Source organism: Ahaetulla prasina, chromosome 6 (assembly GCF_028640845.1).
Source record: "Ahaetulla prasina isolate Xishuangbanna chromosome 6, ASM2864084v1, whole genome shotgun sequence".
Lineage (NCBI taxonomy): Eukaryota > Metazoa > Chordata > Lepidosauria > Squamata > Colubridae > Ahaetulla > Ahaetulla prasina.
In genome coordinates, this window is record NC_080544.1 from 7,845,202 (window position 1) to 7,869,920 (window position 24,719).

At 38.1% G+C, this 24,719-nt stretch overlaps 1 protein-coding gene across 7 annotated transcripts in view; it reads left to right on the forward strand.

Annotated features, from left to right (window-relative positions):
- The window catches only part of USP54 (ubiquitin specific peptidase 54), a 97,334-nt gene that overhangs the window by 931 nt on the left and 71,684 nt on the right, over nt 1-24,719 (forward strand). For 5 of the 7 annotated variants that reach the window (XM_058188571.1, XM_058188572.1, XM_058188565.1 and 2 more), the window contains exons 2-3: nt 17,727-17,798; nt 20,975-21,751. In XM_058188571.1, coding sequence (XP_058044554.1) covers nt 21,605-21,751 — 147 coding nt within the window. In that variant the 5' untranslated portion in view covers nt 17,727-17,798; nt 20,975-21,604. The remainder of the gene's footprint in view (nt 1-17,726; nt 17,799-20,974; nt 21,752-24,719) is intronic. The other 2 variants (XM_058188566.1, XM_058188567.1) reach the window with 2 other exon arrangements.

A 24,719-nucleotide genomic window follows, 5' to 3' on the forward strand; every position in this document is an offset into this window, starting at 1 on the left:
GGAAGTGTCTTGGCGACGTTTGGACGAAGTCTCATTCATACATGTATATGTATGTATGTATGTGTATGTATGTATGTGTATATATATGTGTATATATATATATATGTATATATATATATATATACACACACACATACATACATACATACATACATACATACATACATATATATATATATATATATATATATATATATATAGAATAGAATAGAATAGAATTTTTATTGGCCAAGTGTGATTGGACACACAAGGAATTTGTCGTGGTGCATATGCTCTCAGTGTACATAAAAGAAAAGATACGTTCATCAAGGTACAACATTTACAATACAATTGTATGTATATGTATGTATGTATATATATATATATATGTATGTATGTGTATGTATGTGTATGTATGTATATATATATAGGTCTTTGGTTGTTCGGGTTTTCTCCATGTAAAATTGGAAGTGTCTTGGCGACGTTTCGGCGAAATCATGCGTCATCATCAGGCTAGGTGTTTACAGCTTCGTGCTTCTAGGAGCCGAAGCTGTAAACACCTAGCCTGATGATGACGCATGGGATTTCGTCGAAACGTCGCCAAGACACTTCCAATTTTACGCGGGAGAAAACCCGTATAACCAAAGACATATACATATATACATACACACACACACACACACACACACACACACACACACACACACACATCTATATGAATCCTGTATAAAGGGCTCAACCAATTCACATTTATTCGGGTTTCACTGATTTCTGCTATAATTACTTCTCCCTCGGTGTTCCGATGGCGATGGGTAAGGCAGTTAATATATATTGAAATTATAAATTTTTTTTTAGCCATTAAGTGTTCATTCTAGTTCTTTTTTTTAAAATATACTTTATTAAACTTTTTTACATTAAAAACATAGAAAGAGAGAAAAAAAAGGAAAAGGTTATATCACTTAACAGCTGTTTGTGGTGTTTTTCTTATAACAAAAATCCGTGCAATGATTACAGACATTAAATTGTATGTATTTGTGTTCTTGTTTTATCTATTGTTCATACTTAGTAACTGAATATCCTTGTCTATCTCCTTTCTATCCATTTATACCACTGCTCCCATATATTATAAAATACCGAAGTCTCTTTATCTTTTAAACTCAGCGTTAGCTTGTCCATTTCTGCGCAGTTCTTGACCTTTTGTATAACAAGTTTCTCTGTGGATATACATGGCTGTTTTCAACATTGAGCAAAGGCCATCCTAGCAGCAGTTAATATATATAGTATTAAATATTTTATACTCTTCACATATTTATTTTTTTTAAATCCCCAATAAAAATAATTTTGGTTCTAGATCCAACTGTTCATTCGTGATTTCCTGTAGCCACTCTTTAATTTTTAACCAATATTTACGGGATTCGGGGCAGGACCACCACATATATTCCCTCTTTATTTTTACATTTCCAGCATATGGGGCTCATTTTGGGATACATTTTCGCTAATCGAGATTAGCGAAGTGTTCATTCTAGTTCAATGCACTGTATTATATTTCTGAACTTTTAGTCCGTTTTCAGTTTTCAGACCAGATATGCAAGGCTCTTAGAGACTTATGAAAAAAATAATATCGATATGTTGGACAGAATGCTATCCTTGTTTGGCTTCACACATTATACCAGTTGTAATTTGTTTTAAGCATTGTTTGTGGAAGAAATCATAAGGCCACCCCATCAAGAGACAGAATTTTCTCAATATGCTGAGATAAGGCAAATCACATTATGCATTTGATTCAAATTATAGATAAATTGATTTAATATGTAGATTGAAGTGGTGGATAGAGTTGTTAAATTGCAAAATATGTATCTTTCGAAGTTATCCCTTATAGATCTAGCATGACTCTTTTGCAAGGGATGAACTCCAGACAGTCAAGATAGAATCTAGCAAGTACGTTCTAGAATAAGTCACAACACATCTTATCCTTTTTTCTGAAGTTTGAAGAAATCTTAGATCCTTAATTATTGTTAGGTATGATTTTGGCATTGAAACTGACGTGGTTGCCCAGATCCGTATAAAGAAGAAATGAAAATTTTTATCTCCCATTTTTCAGTTTCTGAGTAGAGTATCTGAATTAAGCCTAGGAGCAATTAGAGTTGCTGCAGATTATAGCAAACAAGGAAGCCTTTAGTTGTGCTTGCTGATCTATCCTTCTAAAGCACCACCATTTCACACATCTTCTCCCTTTAAGCTTTCAGACAATTAAAAATATCAACACTTATAGATGGAATAAAGAGTGCAGAATTGGGCACAGTTCTTTCGGGTACTGAGTGCCAGAGAAATAATCTTGCCACGATTATCTATGCTTTGTTAATTTATATACATTACATGTGAAGTTGAATTTTACATTCATTCAAAAGAAAAGCTCTATATTGCTTAACCGGTGGTATGAGACTGCAACAAGCTGCAGTATTTAAGTGTGATAGCACCTACCCTTGTTCTGGAACAGTATACTTGTTCTTAGCCAAAAGACCTAGGAAACAATTCAAAATATAGAATTAAAGTCCTTAGTGACTTACAGCTATACTGTACATCAGTGTCCCCAACTTTTGTGGCTTGATGGCCCAGCTGGGGGCAGGAGGAGGAGAACCAGGCTGCGTGAGTGTCGGGCCATCGGCACACACAGCTCAACCTATACGAGTGGCAGGCTGGCGCACATATGCATGCAGTATAACTTGTGCAAGTTGAGCTGCTCACATGACCCAGTTGTAAATAGATTGGGGACTCCTGCTGTACATCTGAATAATCATTTACATATCAGCCCATCTGTATATAGAGATAATCTATAAGAGTCTTTCAAATGAGTTTACTAGATAATTGTAATTGTCTTATGTCCTGAAAAGTCCACTGAAGGAGGTACAATGTACATGTTTCTAATATTTCTAATAGAGATGGCAGCGTAAAACATGACGTAAGGATTCCATGGCATTAGATTTGCCCAATTGCTACAAGGAAGCCCTTTGAATTTGCCTTCAAAGACAGTAGCAAGCAGAGCATCTTAGTAAGGCAGAGTGAAAAGTTGTCTAAACTGGGATATTGTTAAATGTCCCAAATAATTAACTAGTTTCTTCTGGGGCAAAGTGCCTTTAAAAATTGCTTAAGCAACAAGGCAAATAAGAGAATGGTTTGGCTCATGATTGGGGTGTTTGGAATATGTTGGGCTCTTTTTTTTAGAATGGAGCATCTCTCCACCCTAATTATATTTTTGGTTCCTAACATTTTTCAAGGTTATATGTTTGAATTTAGTTTGGTGGATATTTGACATTCTATTAATCTTTCCTAGCAGAAGAGCCAACCCACCCAATGTTTTTCTGAGATTCTACCCTTTCAGTTTCATATTCTTTTATAATAGTATATTTTAGTTACTTTTATTTCTTAGCTAATTTTTAGTTAAAATAAGCGTGCTGGATCATTTTTCCCCAACCTTTGGCACCAGGGACTGGTTTCATGGAGGATAATTTTTCCATAGACTGGGGTTGGGGAGGGTTATGCTTGCTTGCCCATTGCTCACCTCCAGATGTGAGGCCTGGTTATTAAAAGGCCACAGACCGGTACAAGTTTCTGCCCCGGGAATTGGGGATGCCTAGACTAGATTACAGTAGACTTATACAATTTTTGGTAGACTTATGATTAAATTTAAAAAGATCTGGTAAATTCTTCAGATGAAGCAAATATCGAGGCAAAAGACACAGATAAATGATTTTGAATGGATTTGAACAGCATGGGGAAAAAAAAGAAATGTTATGGCATTGGTCCAGGTTTCCTCTCTTCTTCAGAGTCTGCTAAATAACCAAAAATAGAAGTTTTTATATGAAAGAAATCTGTTAAACAAATTTCCCCTCACCTGTAACGAATTTCAGTCCCTGAATGGACCTTCAAATGAAACTGGAAAAATGACAGCAGTTAGATTTTTCACAGGGCCTCTGGTGGCTCTACAGACTAATGCAGTCTGTTATTAACACAGCTGCTTGCAATTACTGCAAGTTCAAGTCCCACCAGGCCCAAGTTGACTCAGCCTTCCATCTTTATAAGGTAGGTAAAATGAGGACCTAGATTGTTGGGGGCAATAAAAGTTGACTTTGTATATAATATACAAATGGATGAGACTATTGCTTAACACAATGTAAGCCTCCCTGAGTCTTCGGAGAAGGGCGGGATATAAATTAAAAAACAACAACAACTACAACAAGATTTATGGCAAAGAATACTTTCATACAGTGCAAACTGTTATTTCAGTAGCTGTCGCCTGTAAAATATGATCTGAAACTGAATGAAAGCCTCAAAGTTTTTTTTCAGCAAAGTACCAAGCTGGACTTAAGACTTCCACAAAAGACTTATGCAGAAACTTTGACTAAGCCACATATCCTGGACATGCACTCTGGTAAAAGGCAAGTTGTTTTAAAGTAAAACAAAACTGTATGTGATGACTCCCCCAGATGCATCCCCAGATATCTCTTCAGATGTCACTTTGGAGGAAGATGAACCAGTTCCAGGCATTCAGGATGGGAGTTGGTTGATGGCTCTGAGCAGCCTCTGAGAGTGATTTGGTTGAAGCACAGCTGCAGCAGGAAAGCCTGGGGTTCAGATGGGAAAGCATGCAACTAGTTAGTGAGGAGGAGGAGGAGGAACTGCCTTCTGCACCTGATCTGAGAACACATAGGGCACATATCTGGATATGTGTTATGTTCCTTCTTGCTTCAAACACTCTGCTATCATCCAGGTACCCAAGAAACGTCATTGCCTAGAGGATCATTGGTTGTCCTCTCCCTTCTTTGGAAGAGCTTTATAGCTCCCGCTGCCTTAAGAAAGTTCAAAGCATTCTTAAAAATCCATCTCAATCCTGGGCACCCTTGTTTTGAACTATTACCCTCTGGCAGACGGTGCAGGATAATAAAAACAAGGACAAATAGGCTGAAAAACAGCTTCTATCCCAGGGCAATAGCCATATTGAATTCTACAGTATAGTGCAATATAGGGTTTCAATTTCAATTACAGTATATAGAACGTAAAGGATGTATGTTTTTTTTTATTTTTATAGTTATAATGTACACTGAAGCAGGCACTTAATTTCATTGTACTATGTGCAATGACAATAAACTATACTAAACTCAACCTTCCATCAAGGAGTTGAATGACTGTAGACTGAACTACAGACATCTATAGTTATGAAAACTTTCAAAAGGTTAGACCCCTTGCAATTTGCCTACCCTGCAAATAGATCAACAGATGGTGCTATCAATATGGCATTGCACTACATCTTACAACATCTTGAATCCCCAAAGACCTAAGTAATGGTCCTTTTTTTAGACTTCAGCTGTCAAGGGCTGGGGAAATCCGGAGATTCAGGCAGTTCAAATGAGTATAAAGATTTATTGCAAGCTTAGGTCGCTACAGGAATTTGGCCAAGTGACCATTAAGGGAATCTGCGGGAATTAAAAAAGGAATTCAAGATGGGCTGGACTTAGATCTCTTGTGGACACAGAGGGACTCATGACTTATGCTGCGTTTGACACCTCCCTCGGGCTCAGCATGTCATCTACATCAGCTCATTCAACCCCAACATTTCAGAAATCCCTGTCTAAACTGGCTCAACTACCTTTGCCTGACCACACTTGTAGATAGATTATAAGCTTTCTAACATATAGGAAGCTGCAAGTCAAGCTAGGGAAAATCACACTGAATACCCATTCAATTAGCACAGGAGCCCCCAGTAATCTCTCCATTACTTTTCTCTATATATACCAATGACTGCATCTCAAAGGATCCCTCTCTTAAAGTCTTGGCATTTGTAGATGATACAATAGTCATTGGTCTCATTTGAGACAATGAGTCTGCATATAGAGGAAAGGTAGATGAACTGGCACTGTAGTGCAGCCAGAACAATCAAGCTGAATACTCTTAAAACTGTAGAAATAATAGTAGAGTTTAGAAGAAGCTCTCCTATTCTACCACCTCTTAGAATATCAGACAACTCAGTATCAACAGTAGAGACTTTCATGTTTCTAGGTTCTGTTATCTCCAAGGATTTGAAATGGACACCTAATATTAGAACCATCATTAAAAAAGCACCACAAAGAATGTTCTTCCTTCATTAGTCCTCGGCTGAGCAGGACAAGGCAAGACACCAGAAGGCGATTGATCGTGAGGTGGCCAGGGCACTGGCAGGGACAAGCAGAGGACAGTTTCTTCCCACCATAATACAGAAAGGCAGCTGGCTCTGCTTGAGGCTTCTGACAACCGACCTCCCCATTCCCTATTGCCAGATGGGGCTGCTGAGCAACCTTTAACAGGCATCAGTCTGCCCAGCAACACCGTTCTCTGGGGAACGCCTGTTCAGAGGGTCTCTGGAGCCGCTACTCGTGGAATCACATGACAAGCATAAGATCCTTCCATCTCTCTCCCGGGGGACAGATTCCCGTCCACCTCCATACTTCTGCCGCCAGGTCTTCCAGGGGTCTGATGGCGGGCTTGGCCTGGCTAGGTCACATTGTCCCTTCCAGCAGAGACAGGACCAACAGCAGGATAGGGCGAGGAGATACAAACAGTTTCCCCTAGACGGCCCTTTGAGGAGGAGGGAGCCGTCCTTTCAGATGCCAGAGATAATTGCCTCATTGGCCCTCCCATTGGGGGATGCCTGGCTAAGTTTGCCAGGCAATGGGAGGGTGTTACTACGGATGCATAGGTCCTGAAAATGGTCCACTCAGGTCTCTCCTTAGAGGTCCGCTCCACACCCCTGAGGTTTTTCATCCGCTATCCCATTTTGGGGAACAAGATCAAGCAGGACCTCATGGAAACCGCTATTCAACATCTGTTGGATATTTGCGTGATCCAACCGGTTCCAGAGGAGCAGCAGGGGATGGGATTTTATTCCATCCTCTTGTCATTCCAAAAGCTTCAGGGGAGTATAGGGCAATTCTGGACCTAAAACGACTGAACCGCTGCGTAATCTATAAGCGGTTCAAGATGCATTTGCTTCAGTCCATTTTGGACGGCATCAGAGAGGGTGACTTCCTCATTTCTATTGATCTCACCAAGGCATATCTTCATGTCCCCAATTTTTTGGGCCATAGACAGTATCTCCGCTTCTATTACGCAGGCCTATCAGCACCAGGGTATTTACGAAATTGTTGGCTGCCTTGGCGACACACCTCTGGGCTTTTCCCATGTGTGTCCAGTGCTGTCTGGGCGATATCCTGATTCAGTCTACCTCTGAATCCCAGGTGCATAGGGATCTAGGAGTCGCCATTCAGGTGGTTCAGGAGCATGGGTTTTCAATTAATATCAGCAAGAGTCACTTGACTCCAACTACCCGGTTGCTGCACTTGGGGTCGGAGATAGATATGATGCCGTGCAGGGTGTTTCTCTCTCAGGAGCGACAGGCGGGTATCAAAGAACTGGTGTGCTGGGTCTGGAGGTGCCCCTGTCAACGCTTTCGCAGCTCCTGGGGAAGATGGTGTCCTACATTTCAATTGTGCCTTGGGCATGTTTAAACGCCATGATTCTCCAATGGTTCCTTCTCCCCTATCAGAGGGCAGGCAGAAGCACTTTATTGTCCAAGGTTAGGCTTACACAGGACATAGTCCATTCCCACTTATGGTGGGATTCCGAGGAGGATGGAGTCACTCTTTGTATCCTTTCAGCCCGCCACCTTAGGGGCTAAGGTCACTCCATCAACCCTGGACCGCTGGATTCGGGCGTGTATTGCCAAATCTTATGAGATACAGGCCCTTCCATTGCCCAAGAGTATTACAGCCCACTCCACAAGGAGTGAGGCCACAAGTGTGGCATGGGCAACGCAAGCCTTTCTGGAAGAGGTTTGCCGTTCGACTACTTGGGCCTCACCGTTCCCTTTTATCAAGCACTATAAACTGGACAGCTATGCCTTGGCTGAAGCTGCTTTCGGTAGAGGCGGGTCCTACAAAGAGTGCATGCAGATGAGGAGACCTTGGACCAGGCTGCGGTCCACCCGTAAGGATACAACTGCTTTGGTATGTGTCCCATTCCTGGATACTGCCTCCACTACAAGGAAGAAGGAGCGTTGGCCCTACCTGATACGATCCTTCTTGTTGAGTGGAGGCAGCATCCAGCCTCAACCTAGTGACAGGTTGGCCCTCGGTCCATTGGGTGGGTGAAGGAAGCATTTCCGACCAAGACATGTCGAGTCTGTCTATTCCTTCGCCAAAAGCTGGAGACCGTTGCTGTAGGTGTGTCCCCACAGCTTTGACAGACTCAGTCCTATTGGCTAGCAGACAAGGACAGCCCATTCCTGGATGTTGCCTCCACTCAATGAGAAGGATCGTATCAGGTAGGACCAATGCTGCTTCTATGACCGAGTAGTATAAAATGTAGAATGAACTATAAAACGTAAGCAAAAATAAAAATAAATATCATTATTAGGTCATCATTACTTAAGGACTACAGAGAATCAAGAATGAAGTGTTACCACTGGCCGTGCTACATGTGAATTGAAATCCAAAATATCCCCGAGTAGATCAGTTGCTTAGGAACCAAAAATTGTTTCCTGAAAGCCAGAAATTCATTGTATCAAAATTTACAGCTTCGGTCCAGGAGGTACTCAGTATGGATTGTTCCCATGCTCTTGTTGATTTTCACCATTTATTGCTAGTTTTGTAACTTTGTGTACTTATCTATAGATAATAAAAAGAAATATTTTGTTTAAAATATTTTGAAATCGGTTTAAATATGTGAGATAAGTCTTTTGTGTGTATTTAGAACAGAATTATAACAATCAAGACAATAGCTTAATATTTCTGCCTATAGTGGAAGAGCTTTGGATTGCAATCTATTTTCATCTGTATAATTTTTTAAAAAGAACTTGTATTATGACAGTGAAGCAGAGAGAGAGAATGTGTATTATGGGAACATATTCCAGAGTGCAAAGGCAGTCTTTGTCACTTTAAAAAAATAGCCTGCTTTATTGGAGGAGGTGCAATTTCTTAAGAATCAGGTGCATGTCTATAGCAATGATGTCATCTTTCATATTAGACCTGCTTGAGAGAGAAGGATTCATAGGAAGAAATTATTTCCTAAATGCAGATTCCTGGCTAAGAGGAATAGAGTAACTGAATACAGGCAGTTTGTGAGTATGAATAATTAACTACCGTTTTCAGGAATGAATAGCCATGTGAAAATGATACAATAATCTTTATGTGCAAATATGGACAGTGAGGTATTCAGATACATAGATACATATATAGTTGTTACCAATGCTTAGAGGTAACCATTCATATTTTCCTTCCTAGTGACAGAAACTGTCATATGCGTTATTTTTAAAAAAAAAAACAAAATGCATGCTGTTGGCTTATTCCAGAAGCCTGTTTCAGACTTGAAGCTATTCTGTATATAAATGAAACTGTAGTCTTTAAGTTCTACTTGTACAACTGAAGTTTTTAATTGAAGTATTGCAAATGTAATGCATGCACAATTGATTTTTACCTGTAGCTGCGTTTTATTTATTTTGGGTTTCTTTTTTATATTACCTGTATACCTCTGTCATGATCTAGATACACTCTTATTTCACTATATCACGTATAATCTGATATATATGTGATGCCATTAATTTTGAATTTAAAATATGAGAGAAAGGCTAAAATTTACCTGAATATACTATCCATTAATTTTCTTGTGATTTTTCTAAGCAATACATGTTATTTGTTTGCATTTGTTTGAGGAGCAATAGAGACCTCACAAGACCTTTCAGCATTTGCAACCTTAGTAAAAACTTGATGTTTTCTTGGGAGGCATAGAAATTTTGTGTAGAATAAAAATTACTTCAGTACATAGACTAGAAAAATAGTAATCGTGCAACTTCAGTGAATTTTGTAAATATAAGTACGAGATGTCATATTTGCTTTTGACAGAAAATTATCATAGCTGACAGAGGAGGGGAATATTATGTACTGTGGGAATGACCTTGGAAGAAACAGAAGGGGGTGTGGAAAGAAATGCTGCCTAGAGAACAATCAGATCAAAGGGTGAGAAGCCTGCCATTGAATAGTAGGTGAGAAAGGGAAAGGATCCCCCTAACTAATCAGGTGATTAAAAAGAGATGGTGGGAGATTTGCATTTTCAGACTTGCACAAGATTCTTTTAATGCAGCCTTATAATAAAATAGAGTTAGCTCATCTTGTCATGTACCCTGTCTGGTTCTTCTCTCTGGAAGGAGAAAAGATCCTATAATCTGTCTTCCCCCATATCCCAATAGCTTCCTTGGATTCCAGCATGGGGATACAAATTGGAGCAGCCAAGAAATCCCCGTCCTCAGGAGAGAAGCAGAGAAGAAGGGATCATGGGGTGTGCTTTTACTGTGAGATCCCAGGGCACATAGGCAGATCATGCCCAATAAAAGCACCAGCAGCTGTCACCTCAACTGGAGCAAAATTTACAAGATGCCTTGTGTGTTTTTGGGGAGTTACTGGAAGAAGAAGGGAGTGACATAGTTATATTTTGTTCTCACAGACCATAACTTGTTTCCCTTGGAAGGTGATGTATTGGAATGTGAGAAAGACCTTGGAAGATGGGAGGAAGAGATGCTGCCTAGGGAACTATCAGATAAAAGGGGGAAGAGCCCACTATTGAGCAAGGGCAAGAAAAAGAAACTTAGAAAGGTTCTGTCTGAATAATCAAGCTGTAAAAAGAGACACTAGGAGATTTGTACTTCCAGACTCACAAGTTTCTCTTAATGTAGCCTTATTATAGAGTTAGCTTATCTTGTCATGTTTCCTATCTAGTCTACTTGGGAGGCTGACAATGACTGTGTCAGGATTCTGACCGATGCCCTAATAAAAGCAGGAGCCTCAAGCAAAGTTTCAAGAAAAATCCAGTTGTTTATTAGGAGCACTATGTCGGCACAGACCAAGTGAAGCCAGCTCTAACTTCACTCAGTTTGTGCCTTGCCTCTGACCCTGTTTAGCCCTCCTCACAAAGTGTGTCATCAGTCACATTCCCCAACGAAGCAATTTTGTGGGTTGTAGAAGTCAATCTCTCTGGCCATTGTGGATCTCCATGGATATGGCCTTGACTTCAGCCGGCTAGGCTGTGTTTTATTTTGACAGAAGTGTGAATTCCTCGATGCAGCTGTGAGATGCGATTCCCCATTCCCCTGCCTATGACAACTCGGGAACAGGTCAGGAAAGCTTCATGAGTTGACAGACTGAATGAAAGTTGAATCCATCTGGATATCTTATAGAGTATGTGTGAATTTACAGGTAGTCTTTATTTAGCAATCACAATTGAGACCACTGTGACTGCTAAGGATCCTAGGTCAGTTTTCCTTTGCTTTACAGACTGTAAAGGTCATAAATGTGAGGATTAGTCATAAAGTTACTTTTTCATTTCTCCTAACTATAAACACTCTATGAGGCAGTCACTAAATAACTTGTATGTAATTAAATGATAATACACTATATAAATAAAAACAAAAAGCAATGAACAGCTGTATGGCATTTCTTCAAAAGTTGTTTACCATACATATAAAGTATAATTTCTTGGCTACAAAGATTTTACTGAAAATTTTTGTCATTAACTTTCAGGTCCGGAAATCATTCTTCTTGAAATTTACCTTTCTGCTTTCTATCCATTATCCCACTTGGTCAAGATCTTTCTGAACCCTGACATTGTCTTCTAAGGTCTCCTCTGTCATTGTGTCCACAAATTAAATAATGATGTTGTCTAGCCTCTCATAAATATGATGAACAAACACAGGACTTAGTCATTCCTCATACAACATTTGTTTCCCACACGATAGTGAGTTCATTGGGTACCAATATAGCAATAGCACTTAGACTTTAGACTTAGACTTTAGACTTTAGACATAGTGCTTTACAGCCCTCTCTAAGCGGTTTACAGAATCAGCATATTGCCCCCAACAATCTGGGTCCTCATTTTACCTAGATATTACTTACTTCTTGGTGTGTCCCCTCAGTGATTATACCCATTTCCTATACATGTGTTCCTTTTCACATTGTTTATCTTGACTCTTGGTAACTAAATCTTAAATGGACAAATAAAGAGGTAGTTTGATGTAGTGGTAAAAGGTTAAGGGATTGAAGGGAACCGGAAGTGTTGCAGTGAGACTGGCTGGAAAATAGCAGGCTCTGACGAGCCTTGTGAAAATCCAGCCAGACAAACTGCTGTCGGGGGGGGGTGTCTTTGGACCAGATCCGTCTTGTACAGATGGTGAAGAAGGAGAGGCACCTTGGACAACCAAGAGGAACAGGCAAGTTCCTTGGAGGTTGGAGGAAACTCTTCGATCTGGCGGGGGTGTGGGGGGGCGGCCATTACAACTGTCACGAAGCTGGGGCAACCGGAATAAGTTTTGTGCAGGTGCGGTGTTTTGGACGGAGAATTGATACCAGGTGAGTGATTGGCCAACTCACAGGTAAAGAAGAAGTATTTTAAAATTTTTGAAAGAAGTCCCGGTGAGGAAATAGCAGCTAATTAATGAAGGGAGAAGAACAAAATGGAAGTTAAAACACTAAAGCCCAGAACAGAGCTTGATATTTGGATTGGTAATTGGATTTGGAGACATTTAAATTATTATAAGAAAAAGAAATCCGAAAGAAAATAGTTATTGAATAAGATTGGACATAATTCTAAAAGTTTTAAACTTTAGAAGAAAGAAACATTCAAAATAGAAAAGCCCTGTAAAGGAAACTTTTTAATTGGATTTGAAATTGTATTTTAAACTGGAATTTGGGATATATAAAATTAAGAGAAAGAAGAAACTTGTAAAGCATTTGATAAGCGAATTTAATACACAAATTGGATATTTTGCAACTTTGTGGATTTGAAACTTGTGGATTAGAGAGAGACATCTGCTGGCGGAAAAAAAGCACTACAGCGAACAATTTGAAATCTGGAAAAAATTACAGTGACCTTGAGCTACAAGAGGTGTGAGAAGTTTGACGGAGGATTTGTTTTCTTTTAAGAAGGAGGTGGAAAATAACAAAACTGTAAATTGGAGTTAAAAACAATGTCAAAAATGTTGCAGGAACTAATTGAGATGGTTAAAATGATTTAATCTTAATATCTTAATATCATTTAATCTTGATAGAAGATGAGAAATTGTGTCGGAACATATTCAATTGGATAAAGAGGCTAAGAACGAGAAGCAAGAAAACAGCACTGAAAATAAAGACATTGATGATGAAAAATTAAATGATTACATTGGGAGTGACAATGAAAAAAAAGAGAAGGAATAGGAGGAAACAACCTACAAAAAAGAAGAAACTAAGGGAAGAAAAGGAAAGTGGAAAAGGCTAGAGGAAAATATTTTTAATGATTACACTGGGATTAACAGTGGCAAAATAGGATAGGACGAAGCAAAAGGGAAAAGAAAAGGGAAAAGGATTAGGCACAAAAAAGTTTAATGATTAAATAAGAAAAGTGAGAGGAAAAAAGGGGAATAGATCAGAAGGGAACAGGGCAAAATATATGAGTAAAGGATTTAAAAGTCAAAGGAAAGATACAGAAGAAAAGACATAATAATTATAAAAAGAAAAAAAAAATGAGAGAATGGGATAAAGGGAGGAAAATTTTAAGAGGTGGATTGCTGGATGGACCAAGAGAAAATGGTTAAAAGGAGTAATTAATGGAAAGGAGGAAGAGTAATATGATATATACCTATAGTTATAAGTGAACTGTATTATTATTAATATTTGTGATTGTAATTCGAAATATATTGTGCAATACAAATGATAGATTGGAGAAAAACAAGGGAAAGGAGGAAAGGAAATATGCTATATACTTATAGAATCAAATGAATTGTATTAATATCAGTATCGTAAAAATTGAATTATGATATAAATTGTGAACTTCAAAAAAAATGGTAGAAGGGTTAATATGATCTTATTATGTATTTAGAAGGGGTTAAGACAGGGGTGAAATGCTCCCAGTTCGGACCGGATCGCGTGATCCGGTAGCAATGGGGGCAGGTAGTTCGGAGAACCGGTAGCAAAAATCCCTGCCCCCCCCCACTGCCCAGCCTCGCTGTTCCTCTTCTCTGTCCCTGAAGCTCTCGGTGGTGATATAGCTGCAGACGGCCTTAACTGACTGCCTACAGCTGATCAGCGCCGTAGGCAGCTAGTAGACCAGCGCCTCTATTTTTAAAGACGGTAGACCGGGGCCTGCCAAAAAAAGGCACTTGGTAGACCGGGGCCTCTCAGTAAAAGGCACTTGGTAGACCGGGGCCTCTATTTTTAAAGAAGGTAGACCGGTGCTTCCCAAGATTTGTATACTTTATTATTTTTATTGTTTATTATTATTGACCATGCCCATTCAGTCACGTGACCACCAAGCCACACCCACCAATTAAGCCACGCCCACAGAACCAGTAGGGAAAATTTTTAGATTTCACCTCTGGGTTAAGATATGGAACTTCAAATGAAATTGAAATTGAATAAGATATTAATAGAAATTAAGAAAAAGAAGATGATTAAGAGATTAAGATAATGTTTGTATTTGAAAAAGGTGGTGTAAAAAACAAAACTGAAGAAATATATTGTTTTCGGTAAAATGGTAAAATGATTAATAGGGAAATAAAAAAGGATAAATTGGACCACCATAGAAAATAATTGACATTAAGAGATAAAAGTGAAATATTAAGCTATAATAATAAAAAAAAGAAACTAAGGAGGGAAATGACTATGTTTAAATTAAAGGGTTTCAATAGAAAAAAGGAAATAAGAGGAAACAAATTGATAATTTACAGATGTGTTTTTGAGAAATACCTGTGATAAATGGAGAAATAAGATAATGAAATAAGATTAAGATTGGAGGTTAGAGCGGACGGTAATATTGATTATAAATTAAATTTTAAGTAGAGATGAAAAATAAAAAAAATGAATATTATGGCAGAAATTGAAATATATAAATTATATTTGGGAAGTATTTATGTTATAAGCTGTAAATTTTGATTTGGTCAATATTCAGAAAAAAATGTACTGTTTATGTTTGTTTAAAAAAAAAATACAAAAAAAAAAATCCTTAGAAGCAGGCAATAACAAATCACTTCTGAAATATTCTTCCTCCCAAGGTTTCCCCTGATATTACCTCTTCAGTCAGTTTTTCCCTATTAGTTAGGGCCAGTACTTTAGTTTTCAAGAATGTGGCTTTCATTAAGAGCCAAGGATTTTGTTGCAGCCATTAGCTGACTTGGTTTTCCAGTGGATGTCCAAGTGAGTCTCTTCTTGAGAACATCTGAAAAATCTGGCATTATCCAGATCTTATTCCTGTTCTGGCAATGTAAAATGAGGACCCAGATTGTTGGGGGCAATAAGTTGACTTTGTATATAAATATACAAATAGAATGAAGACTATTGCTAACATAGTGTAAGCCGCCCTGAGTCTTCGGAGAAGGGCGGGATATAAATGCAAATTAAAAATAAATAAATTTATAGCACACCCCCATAGTAATATTATTTCTTTTTCCTTATTGTCCAAATATTCTTGATTGGACCCTCATACTCAGATTCCTGGATCTGTACACCTCAATGTGTTTCCTTTACAGTATTGTAATTATACTCCTCTTGTCTGCCTTTTGGATACGTTACACTATTCAGTCCTTGCATTTTACTCATGTTTTGTCCTACCAATTTTCAATAAGCCAAATATTTGCCTTCCTGCATTAAGATTTCTAGATCATGCTAATTGTCCCCCCTATCTTTTGAATATCTTGATTTATTATACTTCAACCTATTCCTTCTTGCATTTACTTGCCCATTATTGGTTGTCACTAATCCTGAATATTACTCCATTCCCATTCTTACTACTTGGCAGTCACTGTTTTGGGGTATCTCTCTCCCCCTCCCCTGGGTTCAGTTTAAAACCCTCTGAACAGATTTTCAGTTGCTCATTCTTTTCAATTTTTGTGAAGTGCTATCCATCATTTGCTACAACTGTCACCATGGAAACATATCCCTTGATCAAAAAATCTAAACTGTTTCCATTGACATCCATGTAGTAAAATGACCCTCGCACCATCTTCAAGATTCTGCATCAGTAGAAGGGAGGGATTGTCAGTGAACTTAAAAAGTCTTAGGAGTCTTTCCATCAAATTCCAATGTCATCTGGCAAAGATAGAATACTTCTGTTAATGAAGATGAAGGTTGGTTATGTCCACTAACAGTTATCTGAAAAATAATTTGCATTTATCTGAGAAAGCACACCAAGCAAAGGTAATTTTACAGTCATTAATATCTGAGAATAAGATGAGATTTTTATGTAACCAGGGTTGGAAGATACCTCCTGCTGCTTTTCTTTGAAAGGAGGCAGCTTTGTGGAAATACCTGTGCTTTGAAGTAAAGGAGGAGTTGCCTTTTATGTGTTATTTGATATTTAGTAGCATGAGCAACAGTTGATGGTGGTTGTTTCTCAAAGGACTTGCAAGAACTAAATCAAAGGTTTACTTTGAGGCCTTAGAACAGGGATGGCAAACTCAAGGTCCACGGGCTGGATCTGGCCTGCAGGGTGCTTAAACCTGGCCCATACTAATACCAAAGGACTGGCCCACGGTGTCTCTGGCAGCCAAAACGGGGTGCAGAGGGGCCACACGAGCACACACCCCCATGCCCTGTTTTTAGCCTGATAGCCTCCTGTGTGTCTATGCAGTTTCAAGAAGCAATCCTACAAAAGTGTGGAGTACTTCAAGCAAAATCCACTTCCTTCTTCTTTACATATTAATTGTAGCACCCACCTTAATGTATTGTATGTGTGTGTGTATAAAATTCTTTTATTATTACATCGATAGTTTACATGTAAATTATTATTAAATTCAGCACATCAAGTGATTCTTGGAATGGCCAAGAGTCATGCTGGCATTAGAAGTGGTTTGTGAACATTCAGGTTTAAGAATGTTGGAAAACTAGTTTGATGTTGGTGAATAGTTTAGGCACGGAGAAGATCTTCTGCCAATTGTGCATTAATGCTTCCCTAGTTCACAAGAAATTGAGAGAGTTTTATAATCTAATTGTCTGATCAATAAAATTAAAGGTATATGAGCAAGTAGTGAGTGAATTTTGTAAAGAAATAGATCTGCATTTTTTGTATTACGATCTCTGGAATTCAGTCTAGATGTAGACTGAATACATATCTAGCACAAGATAATCTCTTCTTTACCTCTCCCAGAGAGGAGAAAATCCTACCTTTTGGTTTAGATATAATTTATATATATAGTATTTGCCAATGTGTTGCCAATGTTTTCCATCAGAAAAAGAACTAAACTTAAATATACAAATACGAATAAATAAATAAATAAATAAATAAATAAATAAATAAATAAATAAATAAATAAATAAATAAATAAATAAATAAATAGTATATTAAAGAAAATAATAATATGGGCAGAGATAGAATACCATTCATGCCTTTATTTGAAACAAAACAACAAACAAAAAAGCTCAAATAATACTAGTATACACTTTTAAAATACAGATTGCCTAAAATGTATGCAGAATTGAGAGGGTGAGTTTTGCAGTTGTTGGTATCCCTATATCAACTCAATATACAAGCCAAACTTACTTCCTTTGTCCTTTTTTTTTTACTGAATTCCTTTTTTAAAATCAACTTTTGTTCACTCCCCTCAGCCTGGAAATGACAAAAGGAAAGTAAGAGTCTTTTATTAATCTAGTTGAGCAGGATCATAGTATAGGAGTGAAAATGCTGTTTTTCCATTCTCACAGCTTCTTCATGGAGGTTCTTCATTGCTGCTGCCTAGAAGCCCATCTGCATCATGGGGGGTTTTCTGTTTAAAGGTATTTGGCTTCCCAATGGTTCCTGAGATCTGGAAATGATTAATGGGGGGGAGGGGGTGTTTCTCTTATGATACTGTCTCTATATATTCTTTTTTTTTCTAATTAGTTTGAAGTTTCTGGTGATTTGTTCTTTCTCCTTAGTTACTGTTTCCTTTCATTTTGTTTTCCATCCAAATACTCAGCTGATTAGTGGTTCAGCATTGACACAGCAATTTCCTTAGCCTTCTATCAAGAATCTAAAACTCACTATTTGATTTCTGGGACAATTGCCCATCAGGTGAAAACATCAGGAGCCCTGGTGGCACAGTGGTTAGAATGCACTATTGCAGGATAACTCTGCCCTCAGCCAGGAGTTCGATCCTGACTGGCTCAAGGTTGACTCAGCCTTCTATCCTTCCGAGGTTGGTAAAATGAGGACCGTGATTGATGGGGGCAATATGTTGACTCTTGTAAATTACTTAAGAGAATGCTGTAAAGCACTATGAAGTGGTATTTAAGTCTAAGTGCTATTGCTATTTCAGATTTTTAATCCTATGATTTTGCATTTATATGAAATTCTTCAACTTGGGTATACTGCTATACGCTGTCCCTCTGTCCCTCCACTGATTGGTAAACTTGTATGGATATGGAAAACTGAATACTCTTGAAATACTTCATCTTTTCTTCAGACTATGTCAGTCTAGCTACTATTCCAGGGGAACCTGTGTTTTTTGGGAGTGATTTATTCTCTGCATATTTTTTTATCTGGTTGCATTTTAAAAATATACAAATATTGGTCCTTTAGTCATTTTTAAAGTTAATGATATCTAATATTAAAATCTGTCCTTGTAATTAAGTGATCAATTTGATTATTTTTTATTAAAAGATACATCCTGTTCTTCTGGTGCAAATACAGTATTGTCTGGGTAACAATTAAACCCAGTATAAGATTAAAAGAAAGCAAAAGCAATACCTCCCCAAAATCAGTTACAAAAGATTAGCTGATAAGAATGGGCCAATAAAGAGGATAATGAAGAATATTCAGTCTATGGGAAGAATACCTTCCTAAATAGGAAGCCCTCAGCCAGTTGGCCAAAGTGGATTCCAGCAGAAAAATTGGTATGGCCACTAAGAAGGCATTTCTCTTGTCCCCATTAGTTGTCTCCCAGATATGGTTGAGACATAGGGAAGAGTTTAGAATTGCTAGAGTGGAAGCTGATTCATCATTCCTATCACCCATCTCCTTCCACTAATACAGTGGTAGTCAACCTGGTCCCTACTGCCCACTAGTGGGCATTCCAGCTTTCATGGTGGGCGGTAGGGGTTTTATCCGATACTGAAGCACTTTCCTTTTTTTAATTTAATTGACTTTTAAAAAAATTTTCATAGCATTTTTTAAAAACATTTTCATTAGGTTTTCATAAAATTCCCTGTGACAATTTAAATTTCTGAAAACATTCTATTTGTATCACCCGCGCATAAGTTTGGTTCACGTTGCATAAGTGAAACTAAATGGCACTATAGCGCGACTGCAAACAAAAGAGCCTCATCCCAGAATAGCTGGTGCATCTCTCCCCACACCACCCAGCTGTAACAGACAAGCAGAACTGGTAGCTGGCACCGCCCCCCAAACCCAATCCACGATGCGGGAGAGGCATGCGCAGACGACAATACACTGCATTACTGTGGAACCGGTGGGCGGTTAGAAATTTTTACTACTAACAGAGATACAAAAGTGGGCGGTAGGTATAAAAAAGTTGACTACCCCTGCACTAATGACTGTATGACTGTAACTTTGTTGCTTGTATCCTTATGATTTATATCGACTGTTTCTTAATATGATTTGATTGCTTATTTGTACCCTATGACTATCATTAAGTGTTGTACCTTATGATTCTTGACGAACGTATCTTTTCTTTTATGTACACTGAAAGCATATGCACCAAGACAAATTCCTTGTGTGTCCAATCACATTTGGCCTATTCTATTCTATTCTATTCTATTCTATTCTATTCTATTCTATTCTATTCTATTCTATTCTATTCTATTCTATGATTGGAAGACTGATGCTTAAACATAATGGAGCTAAGCTTATGAGAATTTAATAACTAATATTTTGGATTGTATGCGCAATCAATCTAGTAAAAAATAATTTTCACTGGGGTTGGGTACATATATTGGGTTAATCCATACTATGTTTTGCTTTGTTTTGCCAAAATCAGTAAGATCAAGCAATTCTGGTTTACAAACCATAAATTTAATCTTAGATTTGATTTTATCCAGACCCGGCATAGTTGTAATTTTTTATAAAGTATACTTGGCTGAATTTGTACATATTAATCCATGTCATAATTTATACAATATAGTCAATCAAAACCAAACAGTTTTTTATTTTGCTGGATACATAAATCCATCATGCATTATATGTGAAGCAAATGACATTCAACAAACCATAGTTAAGCAAATTGACTTTGTATGTTGTATAGATTCGGTCTCTGGTTTAATTACAAACATTCTGTTAATTGATGGAATGAATATCTATTGTCTATGTAACTGTAGTCTAAAAATAAGAATATTCACAAAATAAATATATTATACAGGTGTTAACCAAAGCAAGTCCACATACTTAACATAGTTTATTAATATTTTTGTGAAATTTTCCCATTTTTCTACTAGTAAATGTAATTATCTTAAAATTTCCTTATAAGAGAAGTATTTAAGAAGGATGTTTCTTGTTTTGTTTGGTTGTGCATTCTGCTGCTGTAGTTCTTACTGTATTTCAGGACCAAATAAAAAATCTCAAATCAACAATCATTCCTACTAATTGACTATGGTGTAATATAATCTGTTTGAGTCAATCAACTTTGATTTTAAAAATACATTTTTGTTATCATAGCAACAAATGTAACCAATTCAGTAAAATACACACTACTTTTTACTTACCATTTACTGTTATCCAAGTTCATCCCATTTAACCTGTTTTAGTAATATTTATGGAAAAGTGTAATTATTGTATTTCTTTGGTCATTTGGTGGAATTTTATTTTCCATTCCTTTGACTTTGTTCCTGAATTTCTGGGGCGAGGTGAGGGAGTGCTGATCTTGGCAGAAGAAAACTAAGACATTAATTAAATGACGCAATATTCTCTCTCTCCCCCTCCTTTCCTCCCTCTCTCTTTCTCTCTCTTTCTGCCACAGCTAGACATTCTGCTCACAAGAAAAGGAAGAACAGAAGATTCCACTTAAGTCTTGCTGAGGAAATTGCAGGAACCAAGAAGATCCTCTCTGCCTGAATTAAAAGACAGTATTGAATCTCTGCTTGTTTTGCTTGTAAAAAGTGAAGTTGCGTGTACCACTATTCCAAGAAGAAAACGACAGAGGAATAACAAGGTTTTTGGTCGCTAGGTTTTTTTTCTTATTTCATTTTGTCTGCTTATTAGTCTACAGAGATTACAAAAGAACAGAAGGTTATTTTTCCGGTTTTTTGTATTTTTGAATATGTTTTACACTCCGAATAAACTTTTTAGACTAGATATAGGACTTCATTATGATCATTCTTGGAAAAACTATAATTTTTTTTAGTTTGCCTCCACATTTTTTTCAGATACAAAGATGTTTTCCTGTCAGAGCTTATTACCGTAACAATATTGCAGTATTATTTCTGGATTTAAAAGAAATACGGTGTTCATGTCACTTCATGCGATACCACTGAGGAAAGTGGAGGAAGTTTTATATTTTAGCATTGTGTAACTTAGTTTTGATTTTGAATCTTTAAGCCACAGACACACCTATAGAACCAGTTTTATGTTGCATACCCAAATGTGAAAGATGTCTTGGAAGAGAAATTATTTTTCTGTGGGACAAGGTGGTGTGCAAGATATGTTTACTCCACGAAATACAACATCTATAGCACCAAGTAAAGGTCTCAGCAATGAGCCAGGACAAAATAGCTGCTTCCTGAATAGTGCATTACAGGTAAGAAATCTGAAATAATAATGTACCTATCTTTTATATAAAAAACTTTCTAATGTTTTAAAAGCATATCTAATTCAGTGCTATGGAGTCCAATTTTGTTGGACCCTATTATAAACTTATCTTCTTTTAATCTAGTTTTCAGATTTTTTTGTCATAGTATATAGCATACATATGTTCAATATGGATATAAGATATTTAGTATCTTGGATTTTAATCCTTACGTTAGTATTTTGCTTTCATTTTTAAAATAACAAGGTTGGTATTATACCTTTCCATGACCATTTTTCAGAATGTATCAGATAACAAAATTGTTTTCCTGATTTCTTGGTATTGCCACAATAGTATATTAAGCACAAATACAACCATGAATTCTTCATTGGAATGAATTTTTGACAGGTTATTGGAGTCCTCTTAATTTCTTTGCATATGAAAATAAATAAGAGACATGAAGTTTTGATGTAAACTTTTGTGAATAAGGCTGACACTTACCTTAAAAAATCTTTTATTTAGTAAAAATATTTTCATTCATTATAAAAATGTTTTTATTCAGTAGTAAAAGAGGGCAAAAAATGTTCTGAAGAGTTTTAACATCCTATATAGCTTGTTCGGCTTTAAGAGGATATAGGGGAAAGTACATCATCAGAAAATAAGAAAATCTCAGAAAAACTAAAAGACTAAAGTCATAATTTTAGAGTTCCTAAAAACACTGCCACATCCACAAGATTTGTAGACTGGAGGCAGCTACTGAACATGGAAATCAGAGCATACATCCTGGGTACTTTTACTGTATATCTCATAATGTAATACCATAAAGTAAGATAGTCTGGCCGATATGTTATAATCAGCTTCTTGTAAATCATAGCATAGGGCAGTAATGGCTAACCTTTTTGCCATTGCGTGCCAGGATGGGGGGGGAGGGGAAAGGTTCGTGCGCATGCCCACACCCATAATTTTATGCGCCCTGCCCATGTGCACGCAACCCCCACCCTCCCCGCTCCTGGCATGCAGTGGCCTGGTAGGCCCGTTTTTCTTTCTCACCTGGCTCCAGATCCTCTCTAAGCATCTGTGGACGGCAAAAACAGCCTTCCCCACTCCCTCAGAGGCCCTCCAGAGGCACGAAACGGCCCATTTCCCGACTTCCGGTTGGACAGGAAGTGACATTTTTTGCTGTCCCCAGCCTCCAGAGATTCTCTAGGAGTCTCTGGAGGCTGGGGACAGCAAAAAACGGGGGACAGCAAAAAACGGGGGCCGTGTTGGGCCTCCAGAGGGTCTGGGGAAGACTGTTTTCGCCCTCCTAAGATGTATAGAGAGGATCTGGAGCCAGGTGAAAATGAAAAACGGGCCTTCCCCCCCCCACCCCAGGGCCCTCTGGAGGCAGGTAACAGACTGTTTCCCTACTTCTGGTTGGCCCAGAAGGCCCGAAAATCAGCTGGCTGGAGTGCGCATGCGCCGGAGCTGAGCTGGCGTGTGCATTGATATGGCTATGCCTGCCACCTGTGGCACGCATGCCATAGGTTCTCCATCACGGCCATAAAGAATAAAATTGAGAAACAGGATGGGAGCCCACAAGGAAGAAGGGGAAATATGCATCCACTTGGCAAAAGACAAACGTTGTGACAGAACTAAAATGTGAGAATTCCTAGGCAAGGAACACAGAGTAGGCTCCTAATTGTTGCATCAGGAATTTCTTTTTTCTTTTTTCTGTTCCATCCTGAATCTAGCATTAATGCCAGGATTATTTCTAGTGCAAGAGGACTTCTGATCAGATGGAATGCTTATATTTTATAGGCAGAGTGTCTCAGTGTTACACATATTAGTATTTTCTATTTTTATTTTTATAATTCTAACATATGGAGGCTTTAGCTATAAATATTATAGCTAGAATGTTAAGCATTATAGCTGATAAGTGTTTTCAACAAAAATACACAAAAAATTGATGATTTAATGAACAGCAATGAATAAAGGAACATATTTAAACCCCCTTCTCTCTACTTTTAATATAAAAGTATAATTTTCAATAAAATATAAACAGCTAATAATAATAATAGTGCAATTAACATGAGAGTTTTTATCTAAGTCCTAAAGCTATATATAAACTCATTTGGTTTATATACATGGTTCATTTGGAGCAAGGGGCTCCAGAATGTATGTCTCTAATATACTGTAAAGAATATCTCATTTAAGTCCCTTTTGCTCTTCAGATTAGTCTCTTGCAGTAATAGCATTTTCCTATAAATACTCTTAACAAATTAGATATATACTTGGGAGATCAATATGATTTTTACTGTCGTAACATTAATAAAGGGAATTTGTATAGCTTACATACCACTTAGAACAAAATTAATTGACCACTTTGCTTTTTATTCAACATTAAACTTAAAGCAGAGATTCTCCATAAAGGTGCAACCAGAAGCCAGGAATGTTATCCGATAGGACTGAGTGTGCAAACTGTTAAGCTCCACCTCTTCCTCTTGCTTCCCAGCTTTTAGACTCAGTCTGACTTGGCTGGACGTGTTTTTCTGAGCTGCTTAAATCTTAGAAACCTTTAGGGTGGGCTCCCAGTTCACTGGTTGAGCCTGCTATATTGCCAGTGTGAAGGGCGATCCAGCCTGAGCCCGCTGAAGGCTGCTTGCTTGAAAAACTATCATGGAGGGTTCCCAGCTCTGCTGGTTGATCCCCCTGCATGCCAGCATGAAAGGCGATCCAGCCTGGGCCCGTTGAAGGCCACTTGACAGTGTGAAGGCTGCCGGCTGGCAGTTCTTCAGGGAGGCGCTCACGGGCCTAGCCCTGAACCGCCCATCCCAGGACTGACGGTTTTGGAGGCCTCCAGCACAATTGACCGCTCGGAAAGACTATGCAGTCGGCGGCAGCACTCACAAGCAAGTCTCTGCGGCAGTAGCCTGCCATGCACGGCTTGGTTGCCTCTTGTGGCGGAAAGGAGACTTCAAAGGTGAGCTTACCGCGAGGG